The sequence below is a fragment of the Lithobates pipiens genome, unplaced genomic scaffold (assembly GCF_037356315.1).
Source record: "Lithobates pipiens isolate NorthernLeopardFrog02 unplaced genomic scaffold, aLitPip1_a1.2 Scaffold_30, whole genome shotgun sequence".
In the NCBI taxonomy this organism is placed as follows: Eukaryota; Metazoa; Chordata; class Amphibia; order Anura; family Ranidae; genus Lithobates; species Lithobates pipiens.
In genome coordinates, this window is record NW_027507791.1 from 180,054,157 (window position 1) to 180,081,129 (window position 26,973).

The 26,973-nt window shown below is 42.1% G+C and overlaps 1 protein-coding gene across 1 annotated transcript in view; it reads right to left on the bottom strand.

The window, feature by feature from the left end:
• LOC143943369 (NACHT, LRR and PYD domains-containing protein 3-like) overlaps positions 1-26,973 on the bottom strand; it is a 197,644-nt gene that overhangs the window by 62,445 nt on the left and 108,226 nt on the right. The window contains exons 5-8 of the mRNA XM_077465099.1: positions 21,861-23,574; positions 17,941-18,105; positions 9,534-9,698; positions 6,620-6,784 (exon numbers count right to left, since the gene is read on the bottom strand). Of these exons, the coding sequence (XP_077321225.1) occupies positions 6,620-6,784; positions 9,534-9,698; positions 17,941-18,105; positions 21,861-23,574 (2,209 nt within the window). The remainder of the gene's footprint in view (positions 1-6,619; positions 6,785-9,533; positions 9,699-17,940; positions 18,106-21,860; positions 23,575-26,973) is intronic.

Here is a 26,973-nt window from a genome sequence, read left to right on the forward strand (position 1 = left end):
CTCCCGCTGTTTTGCCTCAAGTGCCCTGCCCATTATTCCACGAAGTGTGTGCTCCAACAGGAACACTGCTCCAACAGGAAGACTAGAGGGACAGTGTCACTGATGCATGTATTATCACTGCTCACCATCCTTGTGGCCTCCTCAAATGGTGACTGGACAATGCATGCATCCTTTATCAGTAGCCGCTGGCATGGCGAAAAGAAGCCAAGCTCCCCTGACCCTGTCCTGGTGCCATACTCGCACAGGTACTCATTGATGGCCCTCTGCTGCATGTGCAGCCATTGCAGCATTGCCAACATGGGGTTCCACCTGGTGGGCATGTCACAAATGAGGTGGTTGGTGGGCAGGTTGAATCCCAGGTTGCATTGTCAGCCAGCCGAGCACTGGCATTGTATGATGGGTAGAATTCAACACAGACTTTTCTGTCCTGCCTCAAGAGATCTTGTAAGCCTGGGTACTTGATCAAGACTAGCTGCACCACCAAATTCAAGATGTGTGCCAAACATAGAACATGGGTCAAGTGTCCCTGTCGGAGGGCAGAGAGAAGGTTGGTGCCATTGTTGCATACAACCATTCCTGGCTAAATCTGGAGTGGGGTCAACCACCTCTGAGCCTGCCCCTGCAGAGCTGACAAAATCTCTGCCCCAGTGTGACTCCTGTCCCCTAAGCAGACCAACTCAAGCACCGCATGGCAGCTTTTTGCCTGACTGCTTGCATAGCCCCTTGAATGCTTACGGAGCACCGTTGGTTCAGAGAAAAATCTGCAGAAGAGGCCATAGCATAAGAAGAGGAGGGGGTGGAGGAGAGAGCTGTGGAAGAATACCACTAGCATTTTGGAGGCGTGGTGGCGGAACAAGCTCCAACAATACTGAACCCTGTCCTGCATCCTTCCCAGCTGCCAGCAGGGTTACCCAGTGCACCGTGAAGGAAAGGTAATGTCCCTGCCCATGCCTGCTGGACCATGAGCCAGCAATAATATGCACCTTACTGCTGACCGCTCTGTCCAACAAGGCCAAAACATTGCCTTCCACATAATCAAATATATGTCAGAGAAAAGGATATTTCTAAAACATTAGCAGCTCTATAAATACACTAAGCAGGTAATTAAAAATAACATTAATGGATTGACATAAAATGTAAACAGGTGCAGTGGTAGTTAACAACTCAAAGTCCATTATTGTGCAGAGGTGACTGTGCCATAAATCATCATAGAGGAAAGATTTAGTAGTAATTCCAATGTGGAATGAACTCCTTCACCACACCACTTGTGCCACAACCCTGCAGGTAATCCACTTACCAGACCCAGCTGGTTTGCACACTTGTCAGTGAGATAAATGATCTCAATTCACTGGGCCCATCTATATTATGCTCATCATCAGCAATAGATAGAAAAACCAACATAGCGTAATCCAGTACAACGCTATTTTATTGATTTAAAATTAATCTCACAATAAAACACTCACAAAATCTGCATAAAACAAGGGCATGTAATTGTATTAGTCATACAATCCCATCTAACCTTTCACCGCTCCTGCGGTGTTCCCGGGAAGGAAAGACAAGGGCCGGTCGACATTGAAAGATGCTGCATAGCAATGCCTTGACGCGTTTCTGTCATCACTTTCATCAGAGGGCGAAAGTGGTGTGCCTTTCACATGCCGGTAGAGAGCTGGAATGGCCTTCCATGAAAAGAAATGGTGTTTTGGCACCTGCCACTGAGGTACAGCACATTCAACAAATTCACTAAAGGGGGAAGAGTCTAACAGCTGAAAAGGCAGAAGTTGCAGTACTAGCAATTTGGCCAAGCTAGCATTTAGACGCTGAGCATGTGGATAGCTGGGACCAAATTTCTTTTTATAGTTCAGTAACTGGGGTAGGGGAATTTGCCTCCTAAAATTAGATGGTGGTGTACTGCTAGATTGGCTGAAAGTACTTGGGACACCTATTGCTATACCCTCAGTCCTCTCAGTGCAGATTTTTGAGAGGACTGGAAGTATAGTAGGGTTGGAGATCCCAGATGAGGAGCAAGGAGAAGTCTGCCTTTTTCTTTGATGTGGGTCTTTCAAGTGCTGTTGCCAACTGACTACATGGCAAGTCATCATATGTCTGGCCAAGCATGTGGTGCCCAAGTGGCTGCAGTTCTGGCCATGCTTGATCCGCTTCAAATATAGGTTGCAAACAGCAACAGTGCGATCTGTGTCAAAAAAAACCCACACCAAAGACATCCATTGTGACAGTGGGACATCCTGCCACATTGGAGTTGTACCTCCTCCTCCTCTCTTCTCTCAGGCACCCAAGAACAGTCAGTGACCTCATCATCCCCTCCCTCCTCATCACTGGAGCAAACTTGGCAGTATGTTGCAGCTGGGGGAACATGACCACCAGTTTCTTGTCCTTCTTGGGCACTCCCTCTCTCTAGGCTCATTTTATTCTCTTCATCAACCTGGGAACCAACATCAGAGCCTTCAAATAGCTGCGCATCCTCCAACAGCATGTACACAACACTGTAGTCGAATAATTCAGGGGACTCCTCCGTGCATGATGGTGGGGCTATGGAAGGAGTGAATGTGGACAAGGAGCTGGTGGAATAGGCTGCTTTGGCGGCTGTGTTGGAAGGCAAACTACTATGAGCCTGGGTGACAGAGGATGAGGAGGATGAGGATGGCTTTGTTATCCACTCCACCAACTCTTCCACATGTTCTGGCTCAATAACAGGACCAGCAGCAGAAAAAAAGGTCAAGCGTGCCCCATGGCCACCTGTAGTGGATGCACCATTTCCATGACCAGCACCGTTGACTGTAGACACAGAGGCTGCTTGCCCATGTCAGGGAAGACATCTGCAGACTACAGCTGCCAGGCGCATACCTGTGCACAGGTGCCAACAAAGAGCCACTGGCGCATCTGTGTCCACGCGTGCACGTGGCGCATCTGTGTCCATGCGTGCAGAACTGGCGCCAGTTAGTCTATTTAAACTGAGCTTCAAGATTGACAAGATGCTGCTTGGTCTACAGCGTTACCTGAATCCTGATTCCTGTGCATATGACTTCTGATACTGATCCGTCTTGCTGCTGACTACCTCTACCTTCCTCCTGCCCCGATCTCTGGCTTCCCATGGACTGTTCTCTGTCTCCAGTTCCTGTTACCCAGCATCTGTTGCCGAAGCCTGCCTGTGACCCGACTATGCTCCTGCCTGCTGCCTCTGCCTGATCTGCCTGTCTGTTGCCAACCCGGCATGTCTGACCATGCTCCTTGCCGCTCAGCCTGCTTCAAGCTCCACTTTCCAGTGGTGCACTTCTGCCTGTCTTCTGCCTTCTTCCAGGCTATGCCCCAATTATACGAGGACCCCCTTTGAACTGTTACTGCTGAGTCCTCTCTCCATGCACTCCAGCAAGGTCGCAGAGCGGTCGAGGACTATGTTACAGACTTCCAATGTTGGAATGCAGACACAGGTTGGAACAATGCAGCACTGCAACATCAGTTCTGCCTAGGGTTAGCGGAGGATCTAAAGGATGAGCTAGCTCATGTGGGGGTGCCAAGTTCTCTGGAGGACTTCATTTCATTGTCGATTAAGATCGACCAACGTCTTTGGGAATGCAGACAAGAGAAGTCAGCAGGTTTTTCTCGGCCTGTGGGCAGGGGCTGATCATTATGTACAGAATTCAGTTACCCAGGCGGTCCTGCCCGCAACATCTGCTCACCTGGCACTTCCTATCACATTCCAGCTCCCAGGAAGAAGAGTGCCCACAACAGCAATTTTGAACTCTGGGGCATGCAGTTGCTTCATTGATTTGGCATTTGCAGATATGCAACATATCCCTCTTCAACCCAAGAAGCAGGGACTTACTGTATTCTTGTCCAATGGCTCCTGTGTAAAATCTGGACTGGTGACTAAGCAAACCCCTCCATTGCTAATTGTGACCCTTGCCAATCACAAGGAACTTTTACGTTTAGACGCAATTTCTTTTCCCTTGTATTCTGTCCTTCTGGGCCTACTGTGGCTCCAGGCCCATAACCTGTTGATTGATTGGAGTTCTGGCAGCATCAAATACCAGTCATTATACTGTCAGGAGCATTGTCTGCCAGAGCCTTTTATGCCACCTACTGCCCTACTTTGTATGGATGTTGATGCTGAACTTTACCAAAGGGTGCCTAGGGCTTATCATGAATTTTTGGATGTTTTTAGTAAGCGGGGAGCAAACAACTTACCTCCACACAGAGCCTATGACTGCCCCATCAAGCTCATGTTGGGCACTGCAATTCCGTTTGGTCGAATCTTCCCGCTATCTGAAAAGGAACTAAGAGCTCTGAAGGATTACATTGACAATAGTCTTCAAAAAGGGTTCATCCGCCCTTCTACTTCACCTGCCAGGGCGGGAATATTCTTTGTGGAGAAGAAAGACCATTCTCTACGGCCGTGCGTAGATTACCGCAAACTAAATAAGATCACGTTGAAGAATTGCTACCCTCTTCCCTTAGTTGTAGAACTCTTCCAAAGACTTCAATCTGCTTCTATCTTCACAAAATTAGACCTGAGAGAAGCTTACAACCTCATCCATATACGAAAGGGAGATGAGTGGAAAACCGCCTTTAATACCCATTTTGGCCATTACGGCACTTCTTTAATTATGTTTTTAAGGTCATTAAAGTAATTTCCTCACGTCATTTGTCCAGGATGACTGGGTGTCTCTTCTACCATTAGCCGAGTTTGCTTATAACAACTCATATAATTCAGTTACTAAACAGTCTCCGTTCTTTACAAACTATGGCTTCTATCCCATTTTCTTACCCAACCTTGTTCCTGAGTCCCCAGTGCCAGCCGTCCAGAATACATTGGACTTCTTCAATCACAACAATAAATTGTTGCAAGAGGTCATAACCAAAGCACAGGAGGATAACAAGAGTGCCTTCGACAGAAAGAGGAGGGGGGAGCTGAACTTACAGCCAGGAGATCGGGTCTGGCTGGCCACAACTAATCTGAGGTTTGCTTGCCCATCGAAGAAGCTTTCTCCAAAATTTCTGGGACCATTTCCTGTAAAGAGGAAGATTAACAACGTTTCCTATGAACTGTCTCTTTTCCCTAATCGAGAGACTAAACCGCCTGAACTGGTGCGCATCAACGGGGATGAGGAGTTTGAGGTGGAGGCAAATGTAGACTGCAGGAGGAGAAGGGGTCGGCTGAAATGCCTAGTTAAATTGAAGGGCTATGGGCCAGAGGAGAATTCCTGGGAACCGAGCAGAATTTGCATGCTATAGACCTAGTATGTGCTTTTTTCCACAGTCATCCACAGTAGAAGAACCAACTGGGCATCTGGAGGCTACCCATAAGGGGGGGGGGGTGGGATGTCAGGGAAGACATATGCAGACTACAGTTGCCAGGAGCATACCTGTGCGCAGGTGCCAACCAAGAGTGCCCAGAATGACCACTGGCGCATCTGTAAACGCGCATGCGAGCACACGTCATCAGAACTGGCACCAGTTAGTCTATTTAAACTGAGCTTCAAGAAGTTGCTGCTTGGTCTACAGCATTACCTGAATCCTGATTCCTGTGCGTATGACTTTTGATACCAATCCGACTTGCTCTTGACTACCTCTGCCTACCTCCTGCCCTGATCTCTGGCTTCCGACGGACTGTTCTCTGTCTCCAGTTCCTGTTACCCAGCATCTGTTGCTGAACCTGCCTGTGACCCGACTACATCCCTGCTTGCTGCCTGTGCCTGACCTGCCTGTTTGTTGCCAACCCGGCCCATCTGACCCTGCTCCTTGCCCCCCAGCCTGCTTCAAGCTCTGGTTTCCAGTGGTGCACCTCTGCCTGTCTTCTGCCTAGTCTGCCAGCCATCTGTCGTCTCTCCAGCCTGCTACCTGCTGTGTTCCAGCTTGCTGTTTGTGAGTTTCTGGCCTCTACTGGTACTGACTTCTGGACTGATCATAGGCACTCTTACCCTGCCGTGCTCTTGAGCCTGCTGTCCCACTATCAGCGGTTCACAAACTGGAGCCGTACAAGAGGCCCTCCTCCACACGTTAGACTCACCCACCAGGTACGTGACAGCCCTCTTTTAGTGACCTGTGAGCATCTACCTCTCCTTGGTAGCATGTCCTCCATACATGATGTATATTTTGTTTTGCAACACCACACTACACTGTATTAGATACTGTGTACACCACCAGAAGTGTAGTAGAAACTGTACACGCTGTATTAGATACTGTGTACACCACCTGCACTGCATTATCAACTGTACTATGGCTGCACTGTATTTTATACTATGTACTGTACACCACCAGAAGTGTAGTAGACACTGTACACACTTTATTAGATACTGTGTACACCCCCTGAAGTGTATTAGAAACACTACACAACAGAATGCACTGTAGATTTAGGCTATACTGGATGCAGAGTATATATATATATATATATATATATATATATATATATACTCACATTTTTGCAAATATTTTATTATATCTTTTCATGTGACAACACTGAAGAAATTACACTTTGCTACAATGTAAAGTAGTGAGTGTACAGATTGTATAAATATTTTGATTACAGTGTATATTATTTATGTGCTTTAGACATATCACTGTCCCACAATATTATTGTCTCAGTCAGTCCTGTTATACTCACTGTAATTCCTTTATCTGGCTTGTTGTTAAAGCTGCCATCAGATCACTGAAATAAGGACCTTCCAGATTGTTCCAGGACAGATTCAGTATCCTCAGTTTTTGGTTATTTCTTATTCCAGATGCCAGGTGGGGACAGGAACTGCCTGTCAGGTGATTAGAGGACAATCTGTAGAAGAAGAGAATAATGTTACCAGAAGAAAATTTATTTCTCATCCAGGAATGAATTGAACTATTCTCTACATGAATGGAACTCATTTCTCTTTATTGGAATCATTTATATTAGATCACTTTATAAAACTCCAGTAATTAGAATTTTATAACAAAAATGTTATAACGTGACTGTCACATGACTTCAACAGTGACGTAATACATAGGACACAGGCAGACGGACACCAGAGGTGACGTTTAGGTTTCAAGCTCGGCGCATGTTTTTACATTGAACTTTATTCATTTACCAAATGTGAGTATGTTTTGCCATTTTCATTAATAAACATCCAATTAAACATACTACACTGTAGAGGCTCTATATTCTTTCCCATACATATCCTGCGTGATCAACTCTCTCTTCCCCCTCTCTCTGAATGCTGTTTACCTTACAGCAGTAAGGTAATAATTTAGTACACTCACGGGTGTTACACATACCGAAGACCCACTTACCACTGAAGTCACAGTGTTACCTGATGATACTATAGAACACCTCCACATTGCACTTTGCACTTTGGATCCAGAAGAGCATCTTTCTGTGATTAATCAGCACCATTTGCACTTCTGTTACATGGACTTATTTAATATATTTAATATATTTGATATACTTACATATGTATAGCAGAAAGTCACTTTTGTATTTGAACACTATTTTATTTACTTAGAAGCGCAACACCAACTATTGATTTTATTTTCATATGAGGTTCTGATTGCTCACTGTAGAAAGATCAGATTCTCCTGGTGTGACCTCCTATAATCGCATCTATATTACTAGTTACCAGACAAAATGGAATATCTAATCATTTTAGGAAACCCTTGATTATGACAGAGTGTGATCAGATCAAAAGAATTAGGAAAAAAAAGGGAAATTAATATTTGTGGAGTCTAAAAATATATTTTGATGGCATTATCATATTTATTTATAGGGATGAACCCAACAACCCCCCCCCCCCCCCCAGCTCGGTTCACACCAGAACTTGTGAACAGGCAAAGAATGTGTACGAACACGTGAACACCGTTAAAGTCTATGGAACACAAACTTTAAAAATCAAAGGCGCTCATTTTAAAGGCTTATATGAAGGTTATTGCAATAAAAAGTGTTTGGGGACCTTTGTTCTGCCCCCCAAAAAAGTTTTAAAAACTGATGTTTTTTCAGGAGCAGTGATTTTAATAATGCTTAAAGTGAAACAATAAAAATGAAATATTCCTTTAAATATTATGCCTGGGGGGTGTTCCTTAGTCTGCCTGTAAAGTAGCGCATCTTAACCATGTTTAGAACAGTACCGCAGCAAAATTACATTTCTAAAGGAAAAAATGTAATTTAAAACTGCTTGTGGCATCAATTGTTGGATCCCGGAAATATAGATAAAACTAATTGAAAAAATGGCATGGGTCCTCCCCACCCAGTCCATTACCAGGCCCTTTGTGTGTAGTATGAATATTAAGGGGAACCCTACACCAAAATGTAAAAAAAAATGCATGTGGGTCCCTCGAAAATCCATACCAGGCCCTTCAGCTCTCGTATGGAAATTAAGGGGAATCCCATGCCAAAATAAAAAAATGTGGATCCCCAAAATCCATCCCAGACCCTTATCCAAGCACACGATCTGGCAGGTCACAGGAAAAGGGGGGACGGGACGAGAGAGCGCCCCCCCTCCTGAACCGTACCAGGCTGCATGCCCTCAACATGGGTAGTGTGCTTTGGGGATCTCATCCCCATAACCCTTGCCCCAAGCTGCCTGGTGAATGAGTAGGGATACAATGTACATGATACCCATTTCAATGGGGGGCTGGGATATGGGGGTCTTGTTAAAGGGGGCTTCCTGATTCCGATAAGCCACCGCCCGCAGACCCCCACTACCACCGGGCAAGGGTTGTGGGGATGAGGCACTTGTCTCCATCAACATGTAGACAAGGTGCTTTGGGAGGGACCTCAAAGCACCTTCCCATGTTGAGGGCATGTGGCCTGGTACGATTCAGGAGGGGGGCACTCTCTTGCCTCCTCCCTTTTCCTGCGACCTACCAGGTTGCATGCTCGGATAAGGGTCTGGTATGGATTTTGGGGACCCCACGTCATTTTTTTTATTTTTGCGTGGGGTTCCCCTTAAAATACATACTGGACCTGAAGAGCCTGGTGTGGATTTTGGGGTGACCCTCACGCAATTTTCTTTTTTTTAGTACGGGGTTCTCCCTAATATTCATACCAGACCAAAAGGGCCTGGTAATGGACTAAGGGAGAACCCGTGCCCTTTTTTTCAATGACTTTTATCTATATTGTCAGGATCCGACAATACATAGAGCTGCAAGCAGTTTTAAATTACATTTTTTTCCTTTAGAAATTTAATTTTGTTGTGGTACTGTTCTAAACATGGGAAAGATGCGCTACTTTACAGGCAGACTAAAGGCAATTTTTTTTTGCATTGCTACATGTCACCTGGGGAAGCACCCGGGTCCCCAAAAACTTTTTATGGCAATAACTTGCATATAAGCCTTTAAAATTAGCACTTTTTTCATGTTAGTGTCCCATAGACTTTAACAGCGTTCCGTGGCTTTTGAATTTGCCACGAACGCCGCATAATGTTCGCTGTTTGGTGAACGGGCGAACACCCGACTCGAACATCGGGTTCATCCCTATTTATAAAATATTTATGTGGTTTAGGCATGAAACTGTCTCAGAATATTATTGTCTCAGTCAGTCCTGTTATACTCACTGTAATGTCTCTATCTGGCTTTTTGTCAGAGCTTCCATCAGATTAATGAAACAAGGACCCTCCAGATTATTCCCATACAGATCCAGTGTCCTCAGTGTCTGGTTATATCTTATTCCAGATGCCAGGTGGGCGCAGGAACTATCTGTCAGGCGATTATAGGATAATCTGTAGAAGAGTAAAATGCAGCAGAAAATTCATTTCTCTACCAGAAATATTTCTTTACATGAATGGAACTCCTTTCTATCTATTGGAATTGTATCAACCTCCTAGATAGGTGCTAGGATTAGGTAGGTATAGTTTTGGCTTACTGTGTTCAGTGGGGCTGTGTTTTTGTTACTAGCTAAATTTAGCTTGCCTCACTGTAACCAGTGTAGCTGTATTGTTCTGTTAGGTAAATTTAGCTGGGGTCTCTTTTAAGGTTAGAGTGGAGCATATTGCGTAGAAGAGTATAAACCCTGACCCATAGTCTGCATAACTTAGGACATGTCCACCAAATGTGGGCCATTGTACCTTCCAGTGAACATCTCCAGTAACAATGGAGGGGAGTAGGAAGGAATGAAGCTAGCTAGTTCAGCTGGCATATGATACCATCTATAGAACACCTTATATGTATTTTCTCAGAATAAGAACATTCCTAGAGCTCTTTGTAAGGGATTTCGTCATGATCTGCCGATCCTCTGGATCTAATTGTTTACCAGGTCCTTCTCCCATTGGAGATGATATAATCACACTGGGGGTTTCCTGGAGGAGATAATTGAGGAGTAGATTAAGGATATTAATAACGGGGAATGAGGTGTAGGCCTGTAAATACGTTCAAAAGGGGTCAGAGTGTATGGGTTAGGTTGGGCCAAATGACACGCCTTAGAAAGAACTGTATGGAAGGAAGTGTATATCTGGAACAGGCTAATTTGTTGAGAAAGAGATTTGGGTCCAAAGGATATAATGAAAATTTTATTGAGGAAACAATTCAGGAAGTAAATCGTATCCCAAGAGAACAGCTAATTCAAGGTAGGGAGAAGAAAATCACCCAGGTCCAGGAAATTCCCTTAATAATGAATTATAATATTCAACATAAACAAATGAAGCACATTATTAAGAAACATTGGGTACTTCTTAAAGCGGATAAACAATTTCAATCTAATTTACCTGAGAAACCATTTATTTATATGAGGGCGCCAACTTTGAGAGCTATAGTAGCATGTAATGTAGTGGACCCCATACCCCCCCCCCCCCGGGGGGAAACAAATGAGTTTGTTTTTATCCAGGGAAAAGGTTTTTATCCCTGTAAAAGGTGTTATGCATGTAAAAATACAAATTTTAATGGTCAAAAATGCACAAAATTCCACTAGTACCAATTGGGAGTATACAATAAAATATTGTGTCTCATGCAGAACCGAAGGAGTGGTCTATATATTGCAGTGCTCATGTTCACTGCAATATATAGTTAGGGAGAAACGTCCTTTGTGGAAATGTATAAGGGAACATATACAGAGTATAAAAAATGGTTTTCCCAAGCATAGCATTTCACAACATTTTGCATCTCACTACAATAAGGATCCAACATACCTTACATTTTTGGCTATAGAGAGGTATAAGCCACATTGGAGGGGGAGCAATAAGATTAGAGAACTTAGTAAAAGTGAATCCAGATGGATATTTGAAATGTCTACTCTCACCCCGAAAGGCCTGAATATTGATATTGATTTAAATTGTTTTATTTCTGATTATTAAATAATAATATCCCCTTTTCATCTATTTGCTTTTTTAAGAAAATATATTTTAATGCTGGTGTGGAATATATTTTTATATATATTTTATATATATTTCATATAATTTTATTTTTATATGTTATTTCTTTATGGAATTTTAGCATATTTTTAATTTGATTGTGAATTCGATGAGTCGTCATTAGGAAGTATTACCTGATTTTTATATATAATACTTGAAGCTCAGTGTATACATTATATATAATTGTATATTTGACCAATAGAGGGAGATGCTCAATAGTAGGCACTAATGAGTGTATTTTGTCCTTTGCTTATATATTCAGCACTATGTGGCTCTACAGACAAGATAGATAAGGATATTTTAATTTTAAGCTTTTTTCTAGTTCTTTTATCTATTTGTAAGTTGCATTGTTATTAAAGTATTGTATATTCATCTATGCCCGCCAAGTTCTTAACAGAATGATGACCGAATGAGATACTGATGTCACTATGCCAAACTGTACGCTGCAATAGACATATAAATGAAACTCCGACGATCACATGGCTACCCTTGATAAAGTCATGTGACATGTGAGGCAACGTGTCGGGAGGAGCCAGTGACGTCATCTGAGGTGTCTCTTTACAACACAGTGGACGCTGTGTGTGGATTGTTTAAAGCGGCTGATTGTTCAAAAGCGCTGTTAATGGTCATCTATACGTAAGTGGATCGGCGTATGTTTGTTGAACTTTGTAGGATGATCATTGTGCAATGATTGCTCTCTTTGTTTTTCATGATACTTACTTAAATTGATGAATTTATTGAAGAACTAGAGAATCTTGTGTAAGAGGAGAATTTCAAAGGAGGATTGAGCCTGAATACCTGAAGCATTGTGGATATGATTGATGATAAGATATATCCATGTGGAAGTTTATTAAGGATCTTTTTCTAATGATTTCATTGTAATATTAAGGACCAGTGAGAACCTGTTACAATCAATTTTTTTTTCTGCTTGTGAAGGTGCACATGAGAGAATTTTGATTATTCATGGTTAGCAGGTTGCTTTAGTACTTATTGGTGATTTTTATTGAAGCACGACTAATATCAAGCACTGAGCACTTTAAATTTGATATATTGCACCTTACTATCTACATCCAAAGCACTTATATTGCACTTTATTTTTCACATGAATTTATATGTGCACTTTAAATAGAAAGTTGATTGCAGCGCACTATTACTTGCTATATAATTAATGGTTTAGGTTGGGCCTTTATAAATAGCTGTAGGATGTGTTTTATTTGAAGGTATTGGGCATCAAAGGCTACAAAAAGTCTACCCTATCCTGTTCATTGGCGGAGGTTTGGGCTGAATATAGGGTGGTGAGTCTATGATGAAATTTGTCTAGCATAGGTACCGGGTTGCTGTTAAGTATGTTATGTTGGGTATGTAAAGTAATAGGGGTAAGTTTGGGGTTAAAAGTACGTAACCTCTTGGCCAGCGTTGCATTTGGTTTGTTTGCTTTGATATACCAATACTGGCAAGAGCAGCACAATGAGCATTCTGTGATCGGTAAGGCATAAGTCTAGTTCTGTGCGAGCCTGGTCCAAGAGTATGGTTTGCAGGTGTGGGGGATTGCTTAAAAGCTGCGGAGGTAGATTCCAGCTGGGATTCTAGTGTTGTCTGCAACCTTTGCCTTTCCTTTTTACGTTTTGATGCTATCTTGATTATATGACCCCTGAGCACAGCCTTATAGGCCCCTCAAAGAAACACTGGGGAGTTGAGGCAAAAATATTCTACTGAAGCTTTTAACAGGTCTTCCCGAAAGTCTTGTAAAGATAATAGTGAATCGTTCATAATCCAAAGAGGAGTGTCTAGGATTGTGTATTAAGGACCGGCAGACCACTATAAGAGGATCATAGTCTGTCCAGGGGACTGCTAGAATAGACACTGACTCAATTAAAGGGAGATGTTTTCTAAGCATAATCATGTGGTCTATTCTAGAATGTGAATGGTGTGGGTGGGAGTAATATGTATAGTCTTTACTCAGTGGGTGTAATTCCCTCCAGAGGTCCACCAGATCATGAGATTGTAGGGAATTGGAAAAGCTTTTGCTGCAGATGAGGCAGCCACTTTTTCTGAAGGGTATTTGTCAATTACAGGGTTCAGAGCCACATTTGAGTCCCCTGCTAATAGAAGGGTCCCCCTTTGGTGGGATGACAACAGGTAGCAGACATGTGTTAAGAAGGGTCCCGGGTTAGAATTAGGAGCATAATAGGTCATTATGGTGACTTTGGCATCCTGAATAGTTTCTATGAGCAGGAGGTATCTACCATTGGGGTCTGCTATCTGTTTACTACAGTTAAAAGGGCCCGATTTATGAAAGACAATAAAAACTCCCCTCTGCTTAGTTGGACCATTAGCCATGAACACCTGTGGGTATTGGGCATCAAAGTATTTAGGATTAGAGGCGGAGTAAAAATGCATTTCCTGTAAGCATGCTATGTCTATATGTTGCTTTTTTAAGTACTTAAATATTTTTACCCTTTTTTGTGGCAAGTTCATAGCTTCAACATTTAATGACAACCAATGTAGCGTCATGGTGGAGAAGTAAGTAAAGGTATATCCAGGACTTCGGATGCAACCCCCATGGAACCCAGGGAGAATACAGAAAAGGGAGGATGTAGGGAGGGAAGAGAAGGGTAGGAAAAGGGAGAAAGAAAGGTAAGCACAGTAGAATGATTGGAATTTTCATTGTTCTTTGGCACTCCATTGCAGTTGCAGGAAACCTCATCTGCATCTGATCATGTGGCTAATTAGGATGACTGGCCAGTTATTTATATCACCCCTGTTTCTTTGCTAGATTATCGTGCTCCACTGACCTTGACTTGTGACTCCTGTGCCACTTGCATTTACTTCAACGCTGATTCTGTGCCTTGTGATCTAGGCTACTTGATTTCTCTTTCACTAAGAACTATGCCTAACCCCTGACTGCTGGTCTCCACATTCTACAGTGCATTTCTATCAGAATAGTCTGGCCCAATTGGAGACTGCCACAACTATAAAATCTCTGAGTGACCATGTTGTTTTCTTAACAGAAGCTGCTCAAAACCAAAGCCAGATAATTCATGATTTATAGGCACAAGTGCTAGAATTACAAAAACAAGCTAGCTACTGTTAGCTATTCTACAGAGGCCGTCTTCCACTGCCTGTTAAATTTACTGGGGAACTTAAACATTACAGAGGCTTCCTGAAACAACGTCGACTTCATTTTTAGCTGCAACCTTTCCGGTTTGTTTAATATCACTCTAGGATTGGGTTACTCCATGCTTAGAGAAATACATTCTATTGTAAAGATTACTGACACGGTCTCACTACACTACACTGAAACTATCTATCCCTACCCTAGCTGCACACTATGCAAAGCTGAATGATGGTCCTCCTCACGACACTCACACTATCCCTAGGCTGACACTAAACTAATATTCTACACTGCCAATTGAAGCAAAATAGCACAGTATAGCACACTAACTAACTAATAGCACTGAACAGAGCCCTGTTCTATCTCTCTCCACACCGAAATCACACTGAAAATGGCTGTCATTGAAAGAATACTTTTATACTGTGGGGCAGGAATGAGCCATGATTGGATAAAGTCATGATGACAGTGTCCAGTCATGACTCTAACAGTGCTCTGAGCCCTGATTGGCTGAAGCTTTCACTGCTTCAGACAATCAGGGCTTGCAATGCACTGTTCAGCACCGCAATACATTGTGGTTGGTTTGGGGGACGGAAAAACCGTTTGTTCGGCTGTTCGTTGAACTTATACCGGGCCAAACCATTCGCCCATCCCTATATTGGTGATGCATCCACTAATCTTGAAAAACAGCCTCTTCATTCAAGATTTTAAGGATGTATGTGATAGGAAAATGCATATCAATGAACTTAATTCTATACCTAAGCTTATGATTTCCCAAAATAACTTTTGTCAGGGGCTCCAATCCCCTTTGGCCATATCCATGCTCTTTCAGAACCAGAGCTGAAAGTTTTAAGGGAATCTATACAAGAAAATCTTGTGATTTTATCCACCCTTCATCCCCTGCTGGTGACCCTTTATTCTTATTCTTTATTCTTCATCAAATAGTAAGATGGCACCCTGCATTCATGCATTGACCATAGGGACTTAAACAAAATTACAGTAAAAAAATTATTACCCACTACTGTTAATCCCCAAGTTATATGAGTGTCCGAGACCCGCTAAAACTGAGAACAGCTAAAACTCAGTAAGCTTGATTTTCAGGGTGCACATAATCTTGTTCACATTTAACCTGAAGATGAGTGGACTGCATTCAGGACAAGATATGTGCATTATGAATATTTATTAATGCCTTTTGAAGTTTGCAATGGACCACCTAGCTTCTAACATTTCATAAATTATGTTTACTGGGACCAATTTGTAGTGACTTATCTTGATGATATACTAATTTTTTCAAATAATCTACTGAAGCATCTACTGGGACCATGTTTGCATGATTCTAGAGCAGTTATGGCAACATAAACTGTACACTAGATTTGGGAAATGCATATTTGAACAGACCTGTATACAGCTGTATACAACGTGTATACAAGGTTTGAGCATAGATTCCGGTAAGATTCAGGTTATTTTAGAATGGCCTACCTGCAAAAATAGAAATTTCATAGATTTGATAATTTTTTTTTTTTTCAAACGATTTTATTAAGCAAAGACTACAAGGTTAGGTAACAGCATCCTTCAGAATAATAGACATGGCAGTAGATTAAAGACATACAGCAACCATTATATCAGGCTTTTAAGAGTTCAGTCCATCAGTACAAGATTTAACATATGCAATGATATACTAGCAAAGACTGTGTATATGTATCACCCTTGAAGGATGTATCTTTCTCCCCTCTCCCCCCCCCCCCACAGAAAGGAAAGGAAGGGAGAAGAAAAGATGAGGAGAGAAAAAAAAGGGGAAGAGAGGGGAAGAAAAAAAGACAAGAAAAACTGCAAGAGGTAACTAAAACTACTAAACCCGTTTAGGTCAGCCTTGCAGCCTGAACAAGAACCAAGAGTTCCATTTAGCCTCAAATTCTGGGAAGGAATCATGGAGGGTATGGAAAAAAATTTCCACTAGCATCATATGGTCAATGCGTGAAAACACCTGAGCAAAAGGGACCCCAGAAGACTTCCAATGTAGGGCAGTAGTCCAAAATATGGCAAGGGGAAGCCTGAAACAAAAGGCAATGTTGCTTATTTAAAGGTATAGATTTCCCCGCCACTTTATCAGTCATATCAGTCATACCCAATATCTCCTTCCAAGTGGGTAACAATTTAGGACAGTCCCAAAATATATGCTGAAAGGTGCCTAAGTGAGTGCAACCCCTAAAGCATCTTGGGGAAGTTTGTGGATACATCTTGCTCAGGCGTAGAGGGGTGTAATACCACTGTGTCTGCAGCTTAATAGCCGTTTCTCTAATCGTCAATGATTTCCTGCATTTGCGCATGTTTTGCCAGCCTTTCTCCCAATCCAGGTCTCCCTCCCCCAGACTAAGCTCCTGTTCCCATTTGGCTCTGTATTTTAAAATAGGCTTCTCCTCTATCATTTCCATGAGTTTGAAAACCCCTGATATTAGGCCTTTTTGGCAAGGGGAGGTGTAACATATGTTCTCAAATATTGTCGTAAACTCTGAAAGGGGATTGGCATAATGGTGTTGAAAAAAGTGTTGAATCTGTAAGTAATGATAATATTCTCCATAAGGGATATTATATCGAGTCTTTAGGTCTGAGAACACGGTAAAGAAAGTCAGAAAATCACCCAATATGGTCAAATTACAAACTGAGGAAAAAAAAATTTTTTAAGAAAAAATTGGGATATTTATTAGATCAAAAAGTAAAAGATATTGTTTTTTGTTTCAAAATTGCTGCTCTTCTTTTGTTTATAGTGCAAAAAATGAAAACCACAGAGGTGATCAAATACCACCAAACGAAAGCTTTATTTGTGTCGTGTTAGTAAGCAGTGGATGGTGTCAGTAGAGCAGTGGACTTTTCTCTAGAACAGCAGTTGGTGTCAGTAGGGCAGTGGACAGTGTCAGTAGTTTTTTATTTCTACTATTTAATTTTTTTAACAATTTTATAGGAGCCTCATTGGGGGTTTTTGGTGAATTATCAACATCTAAATGTGGGGTGATTAGGGTGTGCCCAGGCACACCCCCTGCGCATGTCTATGATCTAAAGTGTTTCCTTAAACAAACTTCAGATCATTTCAATTTAACACAGAAATTCGATCATCTATATTCAATATTTACTTTTAACTCTTGATGTTGTATAGAGCCGGTAAGGGTTTCCGCAATCCTTCACTCTGTATATCACATGAATGAAGAATTTTGTTTGGGTACAGCGTTGCACGACCGTGAAATTGTAAATTAAAGCAACACAGTGCAGTATCACAAAAAATAGCCTGGTCATGGAGCAGCCAAATTTTCTGGGGCTGAAGTGGTTAAAGAAGGTTTCAAGAAAACACAATTTCATAGCTGAAAACAGTAATAAGAGTCAGAAATTAGAACATTTGGGATTGTGCTATTATGGAAGATTGCTTTCTTCCATATTATATTATCTTTCCTTGCATGGTTGAAATGTCAAACTGTCCTGGAATATTATTGCCTCAATCAGTCCTGATATACTCACTGTAATTCCTCTATCTTGCTTGTTGTCAGAGCTTCCATCAGATCCCTGAAATGAGGACCCTCGAGAGTGTTCTTAGACAGGTTCAGCGTCCTCAGTGTTTTGTTATTTCTTATTCCGGATGCCAGGTGGGGACAGGAACTGTCTGTCAGCTGATTATTATACAAACTGTAGAAGAAGAGAAGAATGTTATCAGAAGAAAATGAATTTCTCCTCAGGTATAAATGTAACTAGGCGCTATATGAATGGAACTAATTTCTCTTTATTGGAATCATTGGATCACTTTATAAAACTCTAGTGTGTGGTGGTTGTGTTTAAAGGGGTGCTATGTGATGAGGAGGGTGCAGTGACAGAGGTGGAAGTTAATTCGGGGGGGTCACCAACAGGGGTGCTAAGTCACAGAAGCAATTAAAAAAACATTGGGTATATTGACCAGGGTGCTGCATGCCAGCGTGTCAGTGCAAAGGTTTCAAAGTAACATAGTTGCTCCTGAAATAAGTGGCTCTGCCACAGAACGCATGAAGGCGTATGCAGTGGGATACTATCCTTCTATGATCTAGTACAGGGCTCCCCAACCTGTGGCCTGAGGTAGGCACTACTTTTCCTATTGAAAGCAATTATGGGACACTATTCCTCATAATAATACCAATGATGGAGCACCAATTCCTCCCACTGATACTAATGATGGGCACCATTACTCCCACTAATACTAATGATGGGGCACCATTCCTCTCACAGATACCACTGATGGGACACCATTCCTCTCACTGATACCAATGATAGGGCACTACTCCACCTATTACTGACCACCAACCCTGAAGCCATGTTTATTCTCCCCTGATGCAGGGCCCAGGACATTTTCTACCCCAGCTGGCAACAATATGGCCCTCCTAAAGCCTGAAAGACAGTAAACTGGCCCTTTGTTTGAAAATTTTGGAGATCCCTGGTCTAATAACTCTATTCTTTCTCTCTCTACTTTAGAATAATGATTTACATATAGCTCCTATAGGACTGATTTTTGTGACATTATTATATGTTTTATTATTCTATTCCATTATTGACAGTGGCGTCGCCATGGGGTGAGGGGGTATGGACTACACTGTGTGACACCCGCCGTTGGGATGATACCCATAGGCATGCACACCCTGCACGCCAGCATACCTCCCAACCTGGATTCACCGGCACTTGGCTCCACTAATGTGCCAGGCAGGGGCATGCACGGCCCTGCATCTCTTGTTTGACTGGGGGAATATGTTGACATTCTGGGAGCAGGCAGAGTCCAGCAGGACTGTTGAAGTGTCCGTCCAATGTTCTTGAGCTGGGCTGAGTCCCGGAGAAGTAGTTGGGTGGGACTGCAGGTGCCAGAAGTGGGTGGAGCACTGGTTGTAGCAGAGCCATGCGGGATCAGCTAGAGGAGAGACTCCGGAACTGGCTGATATCACTTTGGAGATCAGGTAAATCGCAACCCCCATGCCCCTCCAGGGGAAATAACCCCCCCTTCTACTGAGATCCTTCCTCTCTACAACACACAAGTGATGCCTGAAACTCCTTATTTGGCCATTTTCACTCCAACTATAGGTTAGCCCCTCCTCCAGCAGTCAGCAAGGTCTCCAGATTCCTCCTATTTAGCCCCCTAGAGGGAAAATCAGGACTGCCCCTTGCTGGTGTGATTGTGTGTGTGTGGGGGGGTGGGGGTGTTGGGTGCTTAGCATGGTGGTTATGTTGTGTGGGTTAGGTGATTAGAAGGTTAGGTTACAGAAGGTTACAGAAACAGGATTATTGTGTGGGGTGGGAACACATCGTGAGTCAGCAAGCAGTAGTTATTTAGGGGAGGGGGTAGTTAGTTAGGATGCAGGATGGTGGGGGGTAGGGTTAAATAGGATGTTGTTTGGCTAGCCAAACAAGTTTGGCTAGTTATAATGGGAGATGCAGAGTTAGCATGCTTCCTAACCTAAATCCTAGATTCAGCAGAACCATTTAAATTTAAACTAAATCCCAGCGTTCCATGATCCTTGGGGTGACACCATGATTTACGGCACCAGGTGACACTGACCCTAGTGACACCACTTATTGACAGTATTTTAAACAGTAGCTTATTAAGGATCCTTTACTCATTAGAATCCATAACTTATTAGACAGGAGGCATTTGACAGGCAGTCAAGGAAATAACATGTTCACTAACTGCCTGTTTCAACTGTACCTGCTGCACCACTGCTCCACAATTATGTGCACTGCACACAGTTATGGGGCAGCTGGGACGTGGTACCCTTTATTTGAATGAGACGTGTCCTGCAGCAGTACTGCCCATTCAATGTGACTTTCTTTTCAGCTTAACGGAGAGGTAAAATCAATGTTCAACCATGTGTGTTTTTCACCCTCCAGCTGCATGTGTAAGCAAGTCCTTACTGTGGAGATTACAATTGCCTAAAATGTTTCTTTGGGTTAGGGTTGTTATTACAAATTTTTTATGTTTTTTTAATATAACGTAAATATTTTGTGTGCGTTATTTTTTTGGTGCATAATAAAGTTTGACTATATTGTAGTGCAGCCATTTTTGAAATATTCTTTGTATAGTGATTATATGTTGCTAAGGCACCCTGCCTAGCATGATTGCTGGTGCTCCCCTTAGGCCTGGCTCACACCTGTGTGTTTTTTTTTTGTGCTTTTTGCATTTTTGCAGAAATGCACTACAATCCATTTAACACAGTTTCCTATGGGACAAATTCACATCTATGCTTTTTTCAGCCACTGCATTTTTGGAAAGGGTCAGGGACCTTTTTAAATGCAAAATTCTGTGTGTTTTTGGTTCAATTGACTTCAACGGAGAAGCTGCATAAGAACCATTTGTAGCGCATTTTCTGACACGTATTGCATTTTTTAAATCTGCCCAACAACAATTTGGCCTTAAAAAAGCTTTAAAAATGCATCAAAATGCATCAAAAAAGTGTGAAAACCACGTAAAAAATGCATGTGCAAAAACACAAAATGCACTGCAGAAACATATCAAAAGTAAACTTCACAGGCATGAACCAAGCCTAAATGTTAGTTTTGTATCAAATCTTGTGAATAAATGTCCCCATAATCCCCTCATTCTTACTTTTATATAATTATTGGCTGAATAATGTTCTATTTCTTTATCTATATTAATTTGTTGACTGTTAATGAATTGTATATTATTCATTTATATAGACATCCTCCTGAAGAAGAGGATGATCCGCAAAACTAGTAGAGGAACCTTCACCTATACGCCACCAGAATTGAACTCTGTTATGAGCACTTGTATATGTTAATCTGGGGTGTATTATGATTTTATTTATGATATTTTGTATTTTGTCTTTTTTGTAATTATTAAACATGTGTTAAATTTTACTATTATCTATTTTTCCTTTTTCTCTCTATATATAAAGTACCGGTATAGTCCAAACACCAATTATTGGTCTGGGTTGAGTATAAAAAGCTAGCGTGAACAGCTATCTCAATACCCCCATACCAAAAATTCCATTCAGTTTTGTATCAAAGAAACATATTTCTTTGTGAAAATTGAAATATTATCTAAAGCATGGGTGTGTACAGCCTGTTGAATTAGGGTGTACATCCCAAATGTGTTAAAACATTGATTGTGTTAGTAGGGCGGTGGATGGTGTCAGTAGAGCAGTGGACTTTTCTGTAGGACAGCAGTTGGTGTCAGTAGGGCAGTGGACAGTGTCAGTAGTTTTTTATTTCTATTATTTAATTCAATTTCTTTAACAATTTTTTAGGAGCCTCATTGGGGGGCTTTGGTGAATTATCAACAGGGTGCATCTGCGTGCAGGGTAATTAGGGTGTGCCCAGGCACACCCCCTGAGCATGTCTATGATCTAAAGTGTTTCCTTAAACAAACTTCAGATCATTTCAATTTAACACAAAAATTCATCAATATTTACTTTAAACTCTTGATGCTGTATAGAGCCGGTATGAGTTTCCGTAGTCCTTCACTCTGTATATCACATGAATGAAGAATTACTTCTTCTGTCTCTCTGCAGGATTGAAGGATAAAAGCCAGCACAGAGCAGTCCAGAGGACCTAAAGGAATGCGAGAAAAGTCAACTTTGTTTGATCCAATACATTGTGACACCAAAGCCTTATTTCTGCTCTCATAAAGAGAGTAGAATAATTTAGGAAGCTCTCTCTTGTCTCCTGTAGATTTGTCAGGTCTTTCTTCTTCTGTAATTCTCTTCTGTATCCAGGTGATGACATGTCTGGCAGCCTGAGTAGACAATTTTCCCACATAAGACTTTAACATGCATCTAGTAGAAGAGTCTGAGAGACCGCAGAGGAAACGGAGGAATATTTCAGCACGGCCATCTTTGTAAGATTCAGCCTTATCAAGGGTTTCCTGTAATTTGTCAGGGTTATAGTTGATAAAATGGACTAAAGCAGCAAAAAACTCCTGAAGAGTGAAATGTAAGAAGGTGTAATCCACATTAGAAGACTGACGAGATTCCATTATGAAACATGAAAAGAGATGTTTATCTTTTCTCACACTGAATGAGTCCAGATGACGCTCATCGAATACAATCACATGACTCATGACTCCATGTTCTGCCATCCACCCAAAAGATGTCAGCTGTTCCTGGACAATGTGATCACCGTCTTTATTCTGGCAGTGATTGGCCAGAATGTTGGAGACAAAAGTCACAAAGAGCTGTGTCACTGTTTTGGGTAATGATGCCATCAGCTGATCAGTGATTGTTGGTTGGGCTTTGAAGCACATAGATAACACTGTACAGATGATCCAGCAGTATGATGGGATATAACAGAAAGTGTACAGTGTGTCATTCTCCTGTACATAATGAAAAGCCTTTTCTGACATTTCCTCATTTCCAAAGAAATTATTAAAGAAGATCAGTCTGTCTTTATGAAGAAATCCCATGATTTCAGCTATTCTCTGGAAAACACCAATATCAACTGATGCCAGTCTGGTTGGACGGCTGGTTATCAGTACAGAGCAACCCTTTAGAAGACTCTGCCTCACCAAACTGACCACAATCTCACCAAACATTGTTCTCTGTTTTGGATTGGACAGTTTACTTGGACTGAAATCCATTGGGTGAATACTTTCATCTAAGCCATCAAATATAAACAGAAGTCTCTCTGGATCTTGTAAAATATTTCCAATCTGATTTTCCAGATATGGATATAGTTGAAGAACCATCTCCTCCAAGCTGACTTCCCCCAGTCTATTAAGGTCCCGGAATCTGAAGAAGAAGACAAAAGCAAATCTCTGGTAGTGTTTTCCGGTCACCCAGTCATAAACAAATTTCTGCATCAGTGTGGTCTTCCCTATTCCTGGCACTCCGCTCACCATTACTGCATGTGGTACACATTGTGACTGGTGGTTCCATCGGAACAGTCTGTTGGGGGAAATGTATTGCAGTCCAGTTTGTGTTTCCTTCAAGCATTCCTCATGTTTTACCCCAGTCTGTATTAGCTCATTCTGGGGACGATTCCTGAACTGATCAGTGGAGACTACAATCAGGTTCACATAACGCTCATTAATGAGAAATCTTTGTGGTTCCAAGATAGTTCCTGGTGGTTTATTCTCCACTAGAGTCTCATTCTTCCGCATTAGATTCTGTTTGTGCTCTTTTTGAATATCTAGAAATATAATGTAAAAAAGATGCTAAAAATTAGGTAATTGATATTATTATTTGTCATGTTGCAGCTATGAATCTGTTAAGTCTGAATTATACATCACTCATTTCTGTCTTCACACTACAATATCAAACAGGACCAAATGCCTGATAAGTATGTCTTCACAGCAGTGGTGATTAGCCAGAGCCTGGTTCAAATAAGATAAAGGACACAGTACCCACATTTACCAAATGTGGTTCCTAAAGCTAAAACTGGGTATACAGGTACATTTTTTTCATTCAACTAGTGGGTTGAACAAAAAAATTGATATATCCCCACATTAACACAATGTTGATGCAAGGATCAAGTGTTCTCCCACTTTGTCTTTGTATTCTGATGGAGGAGCCCTTCCCACTAGAATACACAGATGAATGAATACTAGTTTTCCATCATGACATTTTGACAGAAGCTGGTCATCCGACCAGCTTCTGTTGAACAGACAGTGGTACACATGTACCAAAATTTGGCTGGTTCCTGCTGAACTTTTATGCCGCGTACACACGGTCGTAATTATGGTCGGAAAAAGCTCTGATGGTTTTCCCAACAGAATTCCGATAGAATTCCGCTCAAGCTGTCTTGCCTACACATGGTCACACCAAATTCCAACCATCAAGAACACTGTGACGTACAAGACTATGACGAGCTGAGAAAAAATTAAGTTCAATGCTTCTGAGCATGCGTCGAATTGTTTTCGAGCATGCTTAGGAATTTTGCGCTTCGGAATTGCTACAGACAATCGGAATTTCCAATAGAAACTTTTTCCGTCAGAAAAATTGAGAACATGCTCTAAAATTTTTGCTGGCGGGAATTCGGCCAGTTAAATTCCAATGGAGCCTACACACAATCGCATTTTCTGATGAAAAGCTCTCATCGGTCTTTTGCTGGTCGAAATTCCGATATCGTGTGTATCGGTTAGACTTTTGATAAACATGTACCTGGCTTAAAGCGGGCAATACTTTAATTTAAAATTCATCAAGTTTAGTAGAGACCATTCAAACTTTAACATGTCAAGTGGGAGCAACCACACATGTATTAATCTAGCAATTGACTTCCATTGGATGGGCTTGGATGGGCTTGTTGGACATTTTTTCTCAATCAGCAACTACAGCCATTGGGTATAGTGTAGTGTAGTTGCACGGGTATTGGGTGTGTCATTAGTGCCCCTGAGTCTCTCCGAGTTTACCAGGTAGCGCTGGGAGCCAGCGCCCCGAAGCTCTGGCCACCAATAAACCAGCAACTACCACCCAAGAGTAGAGCGGATGAATATCACATTTATCATTTATACTGGAATTGTTTTTAACCTTGTGAGTGTATTTCTTACCTTTTCTAGCTCCCCACCCTGCCCTCACTTATACTCTTATTTGCCCCCACCCTGCCCTCACTTAACCTCCTACTCCCCCCTACCCTGTACTCACTTACCCCCCTACTCCCCCCCCCGCTCTCATTTATACTCCTACTCCCCCCTACCCTGCCCTCACTTACCCTCCTACTGCCTCCCAGCCTCACCCAACTCCCTAACCCCCTCCCCCTCCACCTCCCAAACGACACTCTACCTACTCTTCCTAGGCAATAGGTATCAGTAATTGGTATCGGTGAGTACTTAAAAAAAAGTATCTTGATTAGTTAAAACACATTGAGCTTATGAGCAGCTGAGGAGCCTAAGGTTTTGGGGAGCCTAAGGTTTTGGGGACACCTGCGAAGTTTCCCTGCACTTGGAGAAACCAGTGGTTTGTGGTCATGTGGAGCCAGTAAGGGTTACCTTTACTCACCTCTGGGTGTATCACATCTTTTCTGGATTGAGTAACCGGCTGGGATTAAGGAGTTTTTGCTTCACATCTATCTGAGACCGGATTATTTTTATACACTTTTTGCATGGACATTAATTTTTTATCACTATTTAATGATTACTTGATTTAATATTTATTTATTACTTTCATTAGAGTAAGCACTCCCCTTTCACTTAATTATTTTTGGTGGTTGCTTGCCTTAGTTTTACCCATTTAGGTTCTTTTCACCACTACTGGGAAATTGTATGAATTTACTTATTTATTTATTTATGTTTTTTTTTCATCATAATATATGATCCATTCTTGTTACTTTATAGGTATGTGTATTATTAATTCAATTTAATCAATTTATTTATTTAAATATTTAATGGTTATTTGGTTTAATATTTATTAGCGTTGCACTCTTTTTGTATTTTTGTTATATACAATGCCAATCTAGTTCATGTTTTCATGTTGTCCTGCATAGGGGTTCCCTCTTAAGCTTATGTCACATATGGTATTAGATGCCTCTTGAAAGAAAGGGACATCCCTAGGACCTGTGGCCAGAGCTCAGCGGAGTCACGACTCCCCCTTCCGCTTAACTTGACCCGCTACAATGTATGTTTCCTGGGGGGCCCCCCAGGCCCCTGGAACTTTTCGGCTCCAACCCTCCTTGGGGGTCCTGGGCGGTCCGGTCTTCGGGGGGGTTCGTGCCCCTTGGGACACTTCTTAGGGATCAGCCCTACTGCAACGTGATATTATGGCTGCTGGAGACGGTCGGGGCAGCTGTCCTGCGCCTCCACATATCTCTAACCGAGAGGGGGGGTTCCTTTCCATTCCTCTCTCGGATTGGAGATCACGTGCACCCTCAGTTTATGGGGGTAGCGCTCTCAAGGTTGATTTCAGGGATGGGTTGGATGTTGTGCGGGAATGGGTTCTCGCGCACCATTGGGGTTTTGAAAAATACTTCTCCCCTGTCTCCGATTGTTAACATTATGCATCTCTTCTTCTTCCTCCTAGCAGACCCGCCAATACCCTCTTCAGTCTCCAGCTCTTCTTCTTCTTTCCTTCGAAGGTCACCTAGAATCCTACGTTCCTCCAAATTTGTGGTCCTCTGTAGGTCTGTACAAGGTAAGTCTCTCTCTCCTGCAGCTGATACCTCCCTTCTGATCCATGCACATAATTGACACTCCACCTCCACTTCTACACATAATTTCACATAATGTCCAGGGCCTCAACTCCCCTATGAAAAGATGAAAACTGTTCAAACTTTATCAATCCCAACAGTCTGACGTTCTCCAGCTTCAGCAGACCCACTTCCCCAAATCTTTCCACCCAGCATTTCTCCACCAACACCTCCCCCAATTTTATCTCTCCAACGCGAAGAATAAAACAAAAGGAGTGGCCATCTGCTCTTCTAAACACTTAAATTTCTCCATGTCACGTGTTACCATAGACCCTTCGGGTAGATACCTTCCTATAAAGGGCATCATAGATGGAATGCTTTATTCATTTGTCTCATACTACGCACCTAATAAGGGTCAGGACAATTTTTTTTACTTCAATGATGCAATCCCTCACCCCTCAGCTGGAAGCA